Genomic DNA, 16,400 nt, shown 5'->3' on the forward strand with positions numbered 1-16,400 from the left:
ACAGTTTGATTGATCTGGGGACAGTGAGATGTCTGTTAGCTGGCTTATCTTGTTGTTTAAGATGCTGTGAAATTATATTCACTGCTTGTCAACGCAATGTTATTTACTTTGAATTCTGGCTAACAGCTGAGCTCAATGAGCTGAGCGGACTACTTTATCTCCCACTGCTAAGTCGTATCTAAGGATATCTGGAGTAGTCAACATCGTTTCCATTACATAAGAACCTGATGGTCTGATGGAACAGCCTAATTCTTTTTAAATGTAGTGATGTCACAGGGAAGAAAGAGGAACTGGAATTTTCTTTTCTGACTGAGAAAATGACTCCTAACCCTTCATGTTTCATAGATACCATGTTATATACAATAGGTGAAAAGATACAATGGGCTAATATGTCTTTAAACTAAGTATGTACCAATAATATGCCATTCAAAATAAGAAGATACTTTAAATGTAATTCTTATTTGCAATACAAAAAGAGAGGTATTTCTCCTCAGTGATCAGAGGAATAGTTCTAATGAGGTCACTGTAACGTTCTGGGACACACAGCTCTCTATCTGTGCCTCATTTCCTGTCTGCAGAGATTCTGCTACATGAAGGGGCAGCACGGAGAGAAAAGGGAATCATAAAATAGTACCATGATAAAACCTGTAGCAGCACAGTGACCCAGGAGAGACTGACTTGTGTCTCATATGCAAACATATTGTAACGTGAAGGCTCGCTGGTGGTGACTGGACTAAACTTAGGACAAGAGACAGCAGGATGGAGATGCATTTAAACACTCATTGAACAGTGTTTTTATACTCCATAAAAAGAACCGCTTCACATCCCAACACACCACTGCCTGTCTCTCACACCCACATGACACTGAACCATCCAATCAGGAGCCAGCAGGACTTGTACCAAGGTAACTGTGAGGGGAACCTAAGCCTAATGACTTGTTTTGAGTGTATGACAAGTGCGATTGGTCACTTTAATGTTTGGAAATTTATATATTGAAATTTTTAATATAAAGATCCAGAAAAAAGCTGAGGACATGACCTAAGAAATACCTGTCGACACGTTATTTGAACTAAGGTCCCGCCTCTCACTGGGCAGATAGCCAATCATACATTAGGGTAATAGGTTGGCACTTTTGGAGTGGCCAATCACCCAAAAAAAAAAACAAATATTGCCATACTGTACTACAATACACTGAATGTATCAGATAAATATTGCATTGAAACAATATTTGTTCATCCAGTCAGCTCCAATTGGGCTACTTACAACTCAGTTTCCCAGAGTCCTATTGTGGGCTTATTGTTGATACTGCAATATTATTCAAACCAAAGTTGAACAGATGTAATTAGAAATATTGGCTCACCTTCATTTTCCTCCTCTTCCTTTCAGCTCTCTATGTTGCTTTATTTCCCCCAACACAGTAGAGGTCATCTGAGGACTCCTCCAGTATGTTCAGGTGATTTCAGAGTTCTGCCAGTTGAGTTTGTACCGGTGTAAACCCAATTAGGGTGATAAGGGTGTGGCATTTTGAAGGCCTGTTTTCCAGGTGAGAGTGCTCATTGGTGTAGAAAAACGTGATGCAGAATTTCTATTTGAGTGAAACTATATATATTGATACATGAGCCTGGAGTTTTCAGAGCTGTGTGCAGGGTTCCAGTTTGTGTGTTTATCTAGTGGAAAAACTGTGAACTTGATTGAATGTGATAACTACAGTGGCCCTGAGGGCTCAACACAGTGCAACTTCATACTTATTGAAAAAGATGTTTTCCTAATGTGCTTGTGTTTTTTTTGTCTATCTGTATGTGTTTTCTTAAGTTGCAGTGTGTTGAGCTCTCGGGGCTACCGTAGAAAACAGCCTTTAAATGTCAAAATCTGCATATTCATCATTCTGCACGGACAAACATTCAAATGAAGAAACTATGAGCAAAACAGACTTTTGAGTGGAGGGGGAATGTAAGTGTTCATCACATCTCTAAACTCGTTAGACAAAATAATCTGAACTCAAGGTCCTCTCCCAACTGCATCTCATTGTCTTTATCAGCGGTCTGAGTTTGCTCAGTTGTCATAGAGATGAGTCAGCTGTCATCATGTGACCTATTTATGGAATGTCAGTCATGTGATGACAGGCGGTTGACAGCAGGGTCCCTCAGCTACTAAATGGTAATTTTAAACACAACTTTACCTACACTATGTTTTCATTCACTTGTCCATTCATGTTTGTTGTTACAGAATTCTTTCTATTGAGTGCTTAGTAGTTAGCGAAACCTGCCTTTTAATAGCTCTTTACGGCTACATCAGCATGACATAAAGGACAGAATACTGGCACCTCTACCATGAGTCAAACTGTCAGCACACTTCACCAAAAACATGTCCCACAAAGAAAACTGCTAATTCCGTTGAAAATTAATAACATTTTCTTGTTTAAAATAATCATGGTTGATCATGTGTAACATTTTTACATGTTTGTTCATAATTGTATAATGTATATGATTATATGTCAGCCCAGTACTCACAAAACAAGCTGTTCCTATAACAAAAGAATAACATTTCAATTTGATTAAAAAACGGTGAACAAATCATGTAGAATGTGTAAAACATACTCCAGATGAAAGAGTAGAATGTAAAACATTCAACAGAATTTTCAACAATATTTATTCTCATGTTGTGGTTCGTCACAAATGTGCGTCTAGTTTCTGTCAACACCGTCAGATATTTATGAAAAAGTAATAAAATCAGGCCCTGGTGTGGTCGACTATATTCCCGAGGACCTCCACCCTCCATGTTTACTAAATGCAACAAGGTCAAAAAAGCTGCTTTAAGTTTGGCATTTTCTCTAGAATTGTTACATATTTATTGCTGTGTCTACTGTCACAGCCATGACATGTCAACAGCGTCTCTTTTGTATAGAAAAGGACTATTTTAAATTATGACATTAATGTATGCATTTTAAAAAGAAGCCAGAGGCAGCAAGCAGCAAACAGAAAGAAACAAGATGGCTCCTGTTTACAGCTCATCAATTACCTTCATAGTCACTAATTTAATTGTAATTCCATTAAATTCTGACTTTTCATTTCAATGCTTTTCACAAACTGAAAAGCATTGGCAAAAAGAGCAAACTGGAAGTAAAACTGCAGCCCATCTTGTGATGGGATCACATCAGCAGCAAAGCCATCAAGTTGACGTTCCAACCAATGAGTACTCGGTACTCGACTCATGCCCTTCTGCAATTCCATTCAAACATTGAATCAAAGTGATATAATGTAAATGAAAAACAATTACTGTCCAGCTTACGATGGAAGTCCATGGTTTTGGTTGATAGTCTGAAAGGATTCAGGGCACTCTGATAATAATAATGATTCCTGAAATCATGAAAATGAAATCCTTTATGAAATCATGAATAAACCAACATGTTTCAAGTCGAAGAGTCCATATCAGGGATTAATGGATAAAGGAATAATAATGGATTCAGGGTATCAGAGCTGCATGTCAACACTTTCAAGTCTGAGTCAATTTAATGAAAAAAGTACAAACTCAGGAGGTTGCACCGAAATATCTGCATGATTGCTGAGACCTTGTTCCATCAACATATAACTTTAGATTTCTTAATACTTCAACTTTTTTCTTTTCAAAATTGAGACCCGTTTTATCCAAATTCTCAAGAATCATTGAGCAGTGATGAAGATTCTAAGTCTGTTGGTGTTAAATGGAAAGTCCACTTTTGAGTTCATTGACAACCACTAGTGATTGATCAGCTACTCATCATCCTCGTACAGGATTTCATCGATGAGCACATCATTGTCGTCAACAGGAATCTCCTGACACAGCTGCTCTTTGAAGGCCAAGGCGATGGTGTAGGGCTTCCCTTTGGGGTGTCTGATGCAGCGCTCTAAGTAGGTGTCATAGAAGCCCTTCCCTCGTCCTAGACGCTTCCCCAACCGGTCAAAACCCAGGCCTGGCATCAAGATCAGGTCCAGACCTCCTGCAAAATGAGAGCAGATAGTATAATCAGTGATAAAGGTCTGGAAAATGTCTGCCTTTGCCTGTAAATATAAAAAGCGAACAGCCAAACCTTCCAAAATGTTACTGTGTACGTATTTGATGTCTTCAGATATGTCACTCAGTTAATACTTTGAACAGCTTTGGTATGACTCTTTCAGGATGACTACTTTACACAATCATCACAGCGGTAACACAAAACACTTTGCCACGTCAGCAGCATGACTCCTGTCTGTTCAACCTTTATCCATGAAGTAACTCAACAACTTTAATCCCCATTCAGTTTGGTTCGCCAGAGGATGAATCCCTATAAATTTGGTGATCCCCTGGCTTTTTATCACCAGCAGACTAATATTTTCATGTATCCAGTAAAATATCTAAACATGTACTAGTGGGCCAGTGACCAGGTTAGACACAGTGGTTCTGTTGGCCTGGCAAAAAATAACTCCTTCTTAATATCCAGAAAATTAAAATTAAAAAAATTAACTAACCTCTTGGGACCCGCTCACACATTTAATCTACTGCATCCTGAGGTACACATCTCTTCAGATTTTTCTCTTTCTGTAACAAACTGTTGAAGGAATAGAAATCCTAGACAAATTAAAGTGCATCCTCCTCTGAGATTTTTGATTATTTTGAAAATAACCTTTAAAATGCTCAATGAAAGTTACTTTTACGTGCGTGTTTTCATCCTCTTTACTGCGGTCTTTTTAGTGACTGAGTGATTGATAGTTGGCTTGTCAAAACACTATTTAATTCATGGGTAACCATGGCAACATCCCGCTCAGTGTCCACTTCTGCTGTTCTGAACACTGTTAAATCTTCAGCAGGAGACGTGCTTGAGTTAGAACACAGAATGTTGCTGGGACTGCAGTGCAGCAAGTTGTGGACGGTGAAGGCGTGTGTAATCAGAATCAGAAGGAACTGGCTGGAATCATTTGTGGAAGAGTTTACAGGATGCACCTCTCTCCTTATTGCATTTGGTACATATAATAGGAGAAGACATGTTACACAGGATGATTCTGTATTCTGCTGGATTTATTTGAGTGAACACTGTCTGCCACTGAAGACCAGGTGTAAACAAAGAAAATCCTAACATGGAAAGAAAATTATTTATTATAATTATTTATGGGATTGAATATAATCAAAAAACAATTACTAAGACAATTAATAAACACAATATATGATTACTGTGACACAAACAAATAGTGGGCAGATGTTGTGGTTTGTGTTCATAAAATTTGAATTTAAACATGACCATCAACGAACTGCAAAATTACTACAGGCTGCAACAACTTTTGTTAAGGCATTCAAGTGTGTGTTCGGCTGCCTTTACCTCAGTATTAGCACCTCTATACAGTACAGAATATCTCCACCTCCACCTGCTCCACTGACTGTGGTGCCTTGTTTTTGTTTTTTGTTTTTTTTATGCACATTTGATTTGTCTTATTTTGCTGGAAGAGGTCACTGTGAACCTCTAATTTTTTGGACATATATATATGCATATATGAGTAAATATAAAATGAAATTCAACAGAAGTTGTCACATAATCTAATGTAAAATCTGACAGCTGATCCAGCTGTGCTACTACAATCAGAAACAGAAGTCGCTTAAAAAGACGGTTAAGAAGAAAGGACGTCCCAGTTCTCTAGAGATGTTTCCTTGTTTCCTCTTATCTACAAGAGATGGAAGGCGAATGAAACGCGGAAACAATTAAGGGAAGTGGCATGTACCCTCCCTTTTATTTGATCCTCACATAGTTTTGATCAGGCGATCAGCCTATGGCACTCCTGAGGTGTTATGGAAGCCCAGGTTGCTTTGATAGTGGCCTTCAGCTCATCTGTATTGTTGGGTCTGGTGTCTCATCTTCGTCTTGACAATACCCCATAGATTCTCCATGGGGTTCAGGTCAGGCGAGTCGGTTGGCCAATCAAGCACAGTAATACCATGGTCAACAAACCAGTTACAAGTAGTTTTGGCACTGTGGGCAGGTGCCAAAACTACCTGCCAAAAGTCCTAGTGTCAAGCATGGTGCTGGCAGTATTATGCTGTGGGGCTGTTCTGCCGTCAGTGGATCCGCTGCTCTAAAGAAAGTAAATGGAATAATGAAAAAGGAGGATTATCACCAAATTCTTCAGTAAAACCTAAAATCTTCAGCAGAAGATTGGGTCTTGGATGTGTTCCAACAGGACAATGATCCCAAACACACATCAGAAGTGGTAAAGGAATGGATCAATCAGGCTAGAACTGAGGTTTTGAACAGCCTTCCCAAAGTCCTGACTTGAACCAATCATGAACATGTGGACTGTGCTGAAGAAACAAGTCTGTGCCAGGAGTGGATGTAAATTTTTCACCACAACTGTAGTGTTGCCACTGTGTTTATATAGAGCAGCAGCCTATCAGTGGTTGATTCAGATCAATATTGGCATTGATGTTGCTCTAGCTAACAGGAGCTAACAGGCTAAGTCTGGTAGCAGTTGCAGCTGTTTTGAGCTTTTTCTCAAGAGGAAAGTGACATGTGATTGGATAAAAAGTGGGAGACTGATGATAAAATCCACTGTCATTAAAATGTTATTATGATTTAAAACGTGTTGATATGATGACCGACATGAAAAATGGCATGAAATTAAAGTGTTATATAGATTTCTATTGTGTAAAAATAATTAATGAAAATGTTAATGGAAAATAAGGATGAAATAAAACTTCAGAATAATTTGTTAAGATAATTTGACATATTTTTGTTTCATTTATATATTTTTCAAAATTAATGTGATCATTTATCATTATTTATCCAATTATTTATCAATATTTATTGATTTATTAATCAATAAATTGAACCCTGATGATTCATCCATTTCCCTACCCTATCAAAAGTCACATGTAAATCATTGCTTTATTGATTTAAAATTGGCTTGTTCTGCTAATAGATACATTCAGATGATGGTGTTGTAAATAAGCATACAGTGTGATCCTTGCAAATTTGCACCAAACTTACTGGGAAACCATAATGCTCCCATACAGTGGAGCAGCAACACTGCATGAGCTTCACTAACCTGGCTAAGCATGACTAGCATGCTGCAGCTGAAAAACAACAACTGGTGCTCTCTCAAAACCTGCACTATAGAATACCTGCTCTGTGTGTTTGAGTGTTAGACATGAACGGACTTTTGGAGAGTAACTGTTTGGGTCACAGGGCCTACTGCACTAAAGAAGTTGCATACCGATCTGAAAATGCCTTAACAAACAGTTTGGGATGAACATCACTCGTTAATTCTTATTCATTCATTTGTTTAAAATTACCCATGGAGATGCTGTTAATATGTTCATATCATTTACATATATAGAGATGGGTAACGCCTCTCCACTTCCTGTCACTATACAAATATGAAGCCAAAATATCCCGGATACAACCACTGCCAGTTTGCACTGGTCACACCATTTGGAGCCAGAGTGTGCACAGTAGTGATTACAGGGTGGAGCTGGGGGATCGAGTTCCTGCCCATCCACCTGCTCCATTCAGTCACGAGTAGGGATCAGCTGTCGGTCATGACGCCTCAGTCTCTTTTAGTAGCATCACATAACTTATCAGAATTAAACATATAAGAAAAATGAACACTTGCACAAACATGAGTGTAATAAGAACGACCTAAAATGACACAAACCATCTTTGGGAAACATTTAGGAGGCGTTAAACTGCAATCAGCTACCAGGGGTCATTGGTGATGTTTTAGCTTCACTTTTACAGAACTGTCATGTCGTCCATCTTTATATACAGTTGATGGTTCATATTGTTAGTGTGTACTGCCCAACACTGAGTTGAGTGAGACAGTGAGCTGGGCAGAGGAAGAGATACATCCCGTGTTTTCAGTGGAGATTAGGGGTGGGGGAAAAAATCGATTCTTAGATGCATCGCGATGCGGACATGGACGATTCTGAATCGATTCACAAATATCAAAAATCGATTTTCTACATATGAATTGATAACGTAATGTTGATGGAACGCAAAAGGCGGAACTCAGAAGAGCAGAAGTGCAGCGCCCTGACAGTTGATGGCGTGCACATAACAAAGACACGAGCGCGAAATCAGACCGGCACCCTCTGCATTAAAAGCTAGCGTATGGAAGCATTTTGGCTTCTGTGAAGTTGAAGGGGAAACGGGACCTGGACAAGAGCAACACAATATGCAACTTGTGTCAAACTAAACTAAAATATCTTGGAAACACAACAAACATGAGAAACCATATTACACGTTTTCACCCAGAGGCCCAGAGGAGGAAGAAAAACACCCGGTTGTAGTTGCTGCCAACCAGAGGACCATAGAGCAAGCGATATCAAAGCTTCCACCCAACTCGGAAAGGGCGAAGCGAATTACAAACTCTATTGCAACTTTTATTGCCAAGGACTTGCGTCCGTATTCAGTCGTTGAGAACCAGGGCTCTCGTGCTATGGTGTGCACTTTGGAGCCGAGATACAACGTCCCATCTCGTAGATAATTTAATGACACAGCGATCCCGACATTCTACAACAAGACCAACTCCGAAGTCATGGAATCACTGAAGTGCTCCAAACAAGAGCAGTGAATGAGAGCCACACGGGTGCAAATATGGCTGAGCTATTAAAGAATGCACTGCCAGGCACTGGTATGATTTCAATGTGGCCTATTTCATATTTTTTGTATGAGAGCCGATGCATTTGGCTTATTGGTAAATATTATTATATATATGTTTATTAATTCTGGCATCATATTATTGCATACGTAATAACCAGACCCGTCAGACAAAATGAGACTTTTCATGACATCACTTTACCATCTGGCATACATGCAGATTCAGCTAAAGCCAATGGTCAAAAGTCAGAGGTTCAGCAGCCTTCTAATTTCTGAATTTTAATCTGATACAGAGTAATGGTGGCATAAAATACAGCTGTAGTCAATCATCAGCTTTGTGATTACTGTGGTCAAACCTGATCCTCCAGAGGAATCTTATTCAGGAATGCTGATGTTTTGGTACATGCAGAGGTCAGGGGAACAGACAGTATGGATGAGTGACCAAGCACACAGTTTTTCCATTGATGACAGTGGGCAAACCTCATTGGAGGAACAACAGCTCTATCTGCTGGTGAATCTATGTCATTTTGTTCTGGATCACACATCAGAAATGCAGCTGATTACATCAGAATTAAAATAATTGCATGATAACTGAGGAGAGTCTGTATGTGACAGTGAGAGTCTATGTTAGGTTCAGTACAGGGTTCAGCTGTGGAGGCCGATACCTTTATCTTTGGACTGAACATATCAATACAGCATCTGCAATTTACAAGACTGAAAGAACTGTAGTAGAAAAACTCCCTACATGACGTTGTATTTATGAATGACTCCTGGTTGTGTTTTCTTGAATATGTTTCACCATAGAAAGAAGAGAGGGACGACTGGACATATAAATACCTGAACATCAGTCCACCGTAGAGACAACATCCATAGCCAGTTATCTTACAGGGTTTTATTTGTGTGCCCCGTTTGATCATTAATGTATTCTTTGTAACCAATCCCAGCCAGTGTAAGTGGAGCGGAGCAATTGAAAGGGATCAGAAATGTGCTTATAGCCAATATGCAATTGCAAATGGCCTGAATGTGCCCTGCAAATCTACTTGATGACTCTTGAACAACCTGACTGAATTATTTTGATTATTTCAAGTAGCACTGTGGCGGTTAAGAAATGCCCCTGCTGCGATAAAGATGATTCAACAGCATATAATTTTGTTTTTGCAAATCAGGCTACTTTATAGTGGAATAATGTTTCATCTCATTACCTGCTTTCACTAATCACCTGCATTCTCTCACCTCCTGCCTCCTCCCTGAGCTTTGGCAAATTAAGATAATTAGCAGTCCAGTCTGCGTTTTCGACTAAATGTTTCCAGTTAGGAGATCCAGAGCGAGTGAAGCAGAGGCTACAAGACTTTCTGTGGTGTGGTATTATATTCCCAGGAAACATTCTGTAAATTAGGGGACATTAAGTAGCAGAGAGGGAATCCTCCTGTCTTACAGTGCTTCTGCTGTGTTTAGTCCCTTTAGCATTTCTGCTCTGTGATACACATTTAGCATATTGCCTTGTCTCAATTGGCTGGCTTTCCCTTTTCATTCAGTTGAAAGCCAAAATGTACCCAAACTGGCAACTGATTAACTTGTTGTACAACTCTGTACAGTAATCTCTCTGCAGCTACATTGTAGCTCAGATTGAGCCATCTTGAGAATACACATAACACGAGAGTAGAAGTGTGTGACCTGCTGATCAGCAATATTCAGATTAAAATCTAGATTGTACATCGTGTGTGTGTGTGTGTGTGTCAGAGATACCCACAAGTCTTTTTTGCAAGTCCAAGTCAAGTCTCAAGTCTCTTATAGCTGTAATGAGCATTCTATCATTTGCTGTATGCCATCAGTTATTTGGTATATGATCATTTTAAACAGGCAACACACGATGAAGCTTTTCTTTAGAGTTCATAACTGTATTTTGCCTTGTAACATGAACATACAGCTACAATATAGAGTGAGTATTGAGGACCTACTTACCTACTTAACCAGCAGATGGTGGCAGTGGAATGTGGACTATTGAATTTCCTGCCCATTTTTACAGTCCTGGCAAAGCCAGCACTATGTGAACAAGTGTGGCAAACAAACACTCATCTTTTCAAAATATTCAGCCAATGTCAATCTAATCGAGCAAGCTAACATTAGATAGCTTAATATGCTGAGCTAAACATGTTTGATGCTACAATGGATGGGCAGTAGGGATGAGGGAGGGGCACTCTGCTGTGAGTTCTGCTGCGATTGGTTGTTAACTCATCAGTAGCTTACAGTGTAACAACTAATCAGAGCAGTGTTAAAGAGTTTCCAACAGAGATTTCAGCATGGAGGATTTCATCTGTATCCGATGCACTTACGCTAAAATCAGATATTCTCTTGTTGTGGTGGCTGGTTTGTATTACAAACAACCAGTGGTGGTGGTGGTGATACAGCAGATTACTAGCTGTACTTTCCCGAGAAAACACACTCTTTAGCTAGCTGAGCAAGTTTGCAGCTGTGTCTCTGGGCCGGGTGTACACATGGCAGACTGCCCCTCCACATGCACCGAGCTTGGACAGGAAATGTTTCAAAGTTTCGGCAAGGCGGGTTTTGCCACCGGCTGCTCGTAAAGGGGCAGCCAGGACTTCAGACACCCAGCCTGTCTGCTCTCTCGAACCCAGAGACACTCTGCCAGCGTAGGGCAGCCCCGGAGGAGGAGTGTAACCCAAGAAGAGCAGCAGCAGGTCGGTCAGGAGGAACTGTGACAGATCACGATCCCTTTATTAGTACCGCCGCTGCTGGCTGTTTGGCCTGTTAGGTCAGCTTGCCAGAATTAAGACGAAGACTGTTCGCTAGTCCCAGAATGTGAGTCTGAGTCGAGTCTCAAGTCTTTTGAGTACAAGTCTCAAGTCACTGTGTGTGGCGAGTTAAGTGCAACTCGAGTCCAAGTCACAGGCTTGAGTTCCCATCTCTGGTTTGTGTACATGCTTACCTGCAGCCAGTGCTTCCTCTCTGCTCGTGTCATCTTGAGCAGGCTGTTGTATGTTCCAGGATGTCAGAGGCAGCGTCTCCATGTCCTGCAGACTGTTGAGCTTCAACATGTCCATGTGGTTGCTGCTGCTCTCATATCTGGGAATGAAGCAGGTTTTACCCCACTTAAACACGTCTTTGATGATTTCCTCAGTGCGTACTTCATCATCCATGCTGAGAAACACTGCAATCCGCTTACAGGACACATACTTGGGATGTCTGAACAGCTAAAAGAAAATACAGAAACTTATAATCAGTAACATGATCAGAGAACATGACAGGGGTCAATTATAAATCCTCCATGACTGATTCACAAATAACAAAGCTTCATTCTTCTGTGCAGATAACATCATGGTTTCTCCTCAGAGAATGTGATAGTGCTGAAACAATAGTCAAACAATTAGTTGATCGACAGAAAAATAGTCAACTATTTCTGAGTCCTCAGAGCTGGAGAAATGTGGATGCGAAACGAGATACAGAGGTGTGCCAGAAGATGAAAGAATCTGTGAATGCTGTGACCGAAATGAGGTGGAGACTGAAATTTATTTTATTTTATACTGTCCTTTATATCATGATTTACGACAAATATCGTTTAATAAGCTTTATTAATTCATTCATATATGTATGACTTTCCATTGTTACTGAAGTACATTTATTGCCATAAGATTACTTTTGCTACTTAAGTACATTTAATGTCAGGTACTTTAACACTTTATTCAAGTACCATGTCTGTACTTTATCTCTTTTGGGTCCTTTTTACAACAATGTTGAAATTGTTCTGCTGTTATGAGTCTGGTGTGGCATTTTCCATTCCTTTATGAAGCTTTTAAATAAGGAGCCCGTGTATCTGTCAGAGTGAGACAGCAAAGTGTGAGTATGAGTGAGGGGGTTATTATGTAATCATCATTAGTTCAACTGTAATACTATAGAGCTTGCTCGCAAATGGGTAATTAATGGGTATTAATGATAATTAGTTACACCTGTGTTTTCCCTGCTATGAGCAGACACAGACGGCTCGTTTCATGAAGTCTCTCTCTCCTGAAAAGTGGACGTGAGCAGATGGCGGCAGCAGGGGGCTCTGACAAAAGGCGGACAGTTTCCAACAGCCTTAACAGTCTGTACAGGAAGTCACAGAAACACTCACATCCCATGAGATTAGTCTCTGTAAGGTGCAGCATATCGTAGTGCCGGCTGCTGTTCAGGTACTTTGTAAGGTTCCTTTGATATGAGCTTCAAACATTTTTATCACTATATCAAACTGGGCTCCTGACATCCTCAAGTAGAACCTGACGTGACCCTACAGTATCAGCTTGTAAAACCCTTCTCTTTGTTCTTCAGAAATACACCTGATACAAACTTTGAAAAGGAATTTAAAACATAAGCAGCCAAGGGGCAGTCAGGAAGGAGACAGAGACAACTGTAGACACAACAACCTGGACACCATTCTCACTTGAAGACAACATCTATGGGTAATTATTTGATGAAGTTTTGTACAGTGTTTCTTGCCATATGGATGCCCTGATCACGTTTTATTTATTACATATTTAATTGTATTTTTGCCACCGATCTCACTACCAGTCATTTACTATTGAGAAGTGCATTACAGTTAGAAAGGCACTGTATTAACAGTTATGAAATTGAGCTTCAAATGCAGTTTCACATTGTTTCACTCACAAGTTTTTGCAGACACAGAAGCCAACTGACTTCTTATGATCATGTGCTTGATCGTGTTCTCTTCTACTGTGCCACAGAGCAAAAAAGTTATCTGCAAGCGAATCTGCTTTGGACATCTTTATGACCAGATTTATTAATGTTGTTCAGCTATTTAAGTCAAAATTATATTTAGACAATTGTATGACAATAACTTATTATCATTAATCAGGTTTATTTCAGCAGGGGGGGCTTTGACAAGAAGCTGCAGTCCACACAGACAGCCTCTGCAGTCTGTACAAGGAGTCACAGAAAAAGCATCTATCACAGAGTGGTGTGGGGATGATGTATTTTTGTAGGTTAACCCTGAAGTTAGCATGGCCCTGGTTCCCTGAAGTTAGCATGGCCCTGGTTCTCTCGTCAAAAAGCTTATGAGATTGTTGAACTGGATTTTGGAATATTTCAGAAAATATTCTCTGTGACAAACACAAGTTTATGATACTTACATGTTTTTTTCATCAGGATAATCTTCACAGATGAACACCACTTTGTGATTTTGGAAATGTAAAGTAAATCTGTAGCAGTAAAAAGCTAATGACTGTCACCACCACTAAGCATCTTACTACACACTTTCTATACAGTTTTTCTATAAACTGTTAGAGTTGTGTAGTCTCATTTAGACACTTGGTAGCAACCACCGTTTTTAGCACACGGAAGAGCTTTATAATTAAACTGGGGACATTTAATGATGTATTTTATGTCATAGAACAAAACGTGTAAATATCTTCAGCCTGTTGTAACCACACACCTTATACACATTTAACTTAAACCAATTCACTTTGAGATGAGGGAACCAGAAGTGTTCAGGACTTCAGAATACACCACAGTATTTACCAACACACTTTAGAACACATATAGGACAGCTACAGCAGCTTGTTAAATAGTGATATGGGATACTGAATTGATAAAGTGTTGAATAATGATTCTGAGGCAGAGTAAACAGTGTGTCTGTGTGTTTCTTGCAGTTGGTTTGTAAAGCAGCAGCGTCAGTGCTGATACAGATGTGCAGATTATGAGCTGAAGATCCAAATGATCTCTAACGGGCCTGACGTCCTGGCATGTTGTGAACAAGCTTTACATGCACATACAGTGATGAGACGGGACGAGTCTCGTCTACAGTCGCCATAGATGGACTCAGTTAAAAATGTGCCAACTTCAGAGTTACTTTAATTATCAGCAGTGTTGCTATCTGTCAGGTGGTGACTTTGGGAAGGATAGCTGGACACACGTATCCGTCCGTCGTGGTTTATAAACACCCAGGTCACTCGTGCCCAGTCCCGCTGTCAGCTGGCTGACGGGAGCTGTTTCCCTCCGTGAGGTCGCTGTGTAGCTGCTACTGAGGAAGAGCTGCATGTCACACAGGAGCCCGACCGACTGAGAGCTGGACCTCTGAACACACAGTAAGTACTGCAGTCACACTGTACCGCAGGTACAACACGTTTTATTGGGGTTTGCGTTGACGTTCAGTCCCGTTTAGAAAAGCGGCGGAGGGAAAAATGCTCTGGTTGTAACTTGGTGATAGGTTAGCCTACTTGGTGATTGCTAGCATAGCTAACAGCCTTCTGTGTACCATGTCTCACCTTCTGTGACACGACCAGAGACTGGCGCTGCTTCTCCTCGACACTCAGCGCCGAAACCCGCCGCTTGATTTCTTTCCTTAAAGCCTGCTTGGCTGCTCGCAGGGTTGCCATTCTGCCTCTGGTCACTCTAAATGAAGGGCAGGATGGTTTAACGCTGACTGTGCTCTGTGGACGTGTTTTGCTTCGGTTCTGGCTCTGACTGGACCGAGTTGGACATAAAGTCTGCCGTGTTCTACACTAGTTAAACATTACAAGTATGTAAACACATGACAGACGGGCGGTCTCTCATCACTTTGACTGAAGTCTACATTTACCCACGTGAGGCGGGCTCCGGTCCCGGACAGACTCCGCCCATGACTGTGATGTCACAAGCGTGCCGGAAGTTGAGCAAATAAAGGTCCAGTCCCAAAAATAAATAAATAAATTTTAAAAAATAAAATAAAAAATAAATAAATTTAAAAAATAAAGGTCCAGTCCCAAAAATAAATAAATAAATAAATAAATAAAAAAAAAAAAAATAAAGGTCCAGTCCCCAAAACCCATCAGCACCGTGGACTCACAGCATGTTGTGTTTGAGCCTCAACTGAGCAGCTGTCAATTCTACGTTAACCTGGAATCTAATATTATTTTGGCTTTTGAAATTTGAATGTAAATAAAATAAAATAACTATATCTGTGATGTAGCCATGTAGGCTGTCAACATGTTAAAGAATGTTCCCAAACCTGGATATAAATATATGCATCCCATGTAAATCCCAAATAAAAATCAGTGCTTTCCTCTCAAAGTGAGATAGCAGTTCAGCACTAGCTGAGCTGAACTTACTGACCTCACAGGTCTGCTATTAGCTGTGGTAAGAAAGGCAGGATTGATTAATTTTAGTATGTTAAATGTTCCCAAATAAGCACATTATAGAGAAAAGTTCAAAAGAAGAAGAAGAATACACGTTCTAATGTAGTAATACACGGTTCTTTTGACTGAGAACCTTCATCAACAGGAACACACGTTGTTATCTGTGCAGCAGAACCATTCTGTCTTCCCCTCAGTGGTCGGACCCCTGGATTTAAGTAGTTCAAACTAGCTTCTCTGCAACTAGCTACAACTTATGCATTAAAGGAACAGTTCACCTAAAAATGAAAATTCAGTCTTTATCTACTCACCCCCATTTTGATGGAAAGTCAGATGGAGTTTCTGGAACTCCACAGCAACACACTGCTGCAGCATTCTCCTAAAATATCTCCGTAGAGTTTGTACAGTACAATTCAAGTCTCCAGAAGCCGTACAATCCCAAATATGATTTGAAAATATGTTATTTACACCCGTTTAAAAAGTGTTAGCATGCAACCCATCTAAAGTGGATGCACAGACTCAACTGTGCGTCAAGGGTGTAAATAACGTCTTTTCAAATTATTTTGGGCTCTCAGGGCTTTCGAACATTTTGATTATGCAGGAGGAGCTACATGGAGCCATTTTATGTTCTTTTTTTATGTAGTTTTGTTTGTTTTTAAAACAGGTCCCCAGCTACTTCA

At 40.1% G+C, this 16,400-nt stretch overlaps 1 protein-coding gene across 1 annotated transcript; it reads right to left on the reverse strand.

Annotated features, from left to right (window-relative positions):
• Positions 1-2,632: 2,632 nt before the first annotated feature.
• Positions 2,633-15,125, reverse strand: mthfs (5,10-methenyltetrahydrofolate synthetase (5-formyltetrahydrofolate cyclo-ligase)). The gene is made up of 3 exons (XM_073464613.1): positions 14,875-15,125; positions 11,547-11,811; positions 2,633-3,976 (listed from the first exon to the last, which is right to left on the reverse strand). The coding sequence occupies exons 1-3, from the start codon at positions 14,983-14,985 to the stop codon at positions 3,750-3,752; spliced, it is 603 nt and encodes a 200-aa protein (XP_073320714.1). The 5' UTR covers positions 14,986-15,125; the 3' UTR covers positions 2,633-3,749.
• Positions 15,126-16,400: the final 1,275 nt, after the last annotated feature.

The sequence above is a fragment of the Pagrus major genome, chromosome 4, assembly GCF_040436345.1.
Source record: "Pagrus major chromosome 4, Pma_NU_1.0".
Taxonomy (NCBI): Eukaryota; Metazoa; Chordata; class Actinopteri; order Spariformes; family Sparidae; genus Pagrus; species Pagrus major.

What these genes read in the sequence shown, in the direction of transcription:
- mthfs (XM_073464613.1), bottom strand. Translation starts at nt 14,985, where the DNA reads ATGGCAACCCTGCGAGCAGCCAAGCAGGCTTTAAGGAAAGAAATCAAG. An exon ending in CTCTGGTCGTGTCACAGAAG is followed by an intron (nt 11,812 to 14,874) that starts GTGAGACATGGT and finishes ATTTTCTTTTAG; the next exon opens with CTGTTCAGACATCCCAAGTA. An exon ending in AGAGGAAGCACTGGCTGCAG is followed by an intron (nt 3,977 to 11,546) that starts GTAAGCATGTAC and finishes CTCATTTTGCAG; the next exon opens with GAGGTCTGGACCTGATCTTG.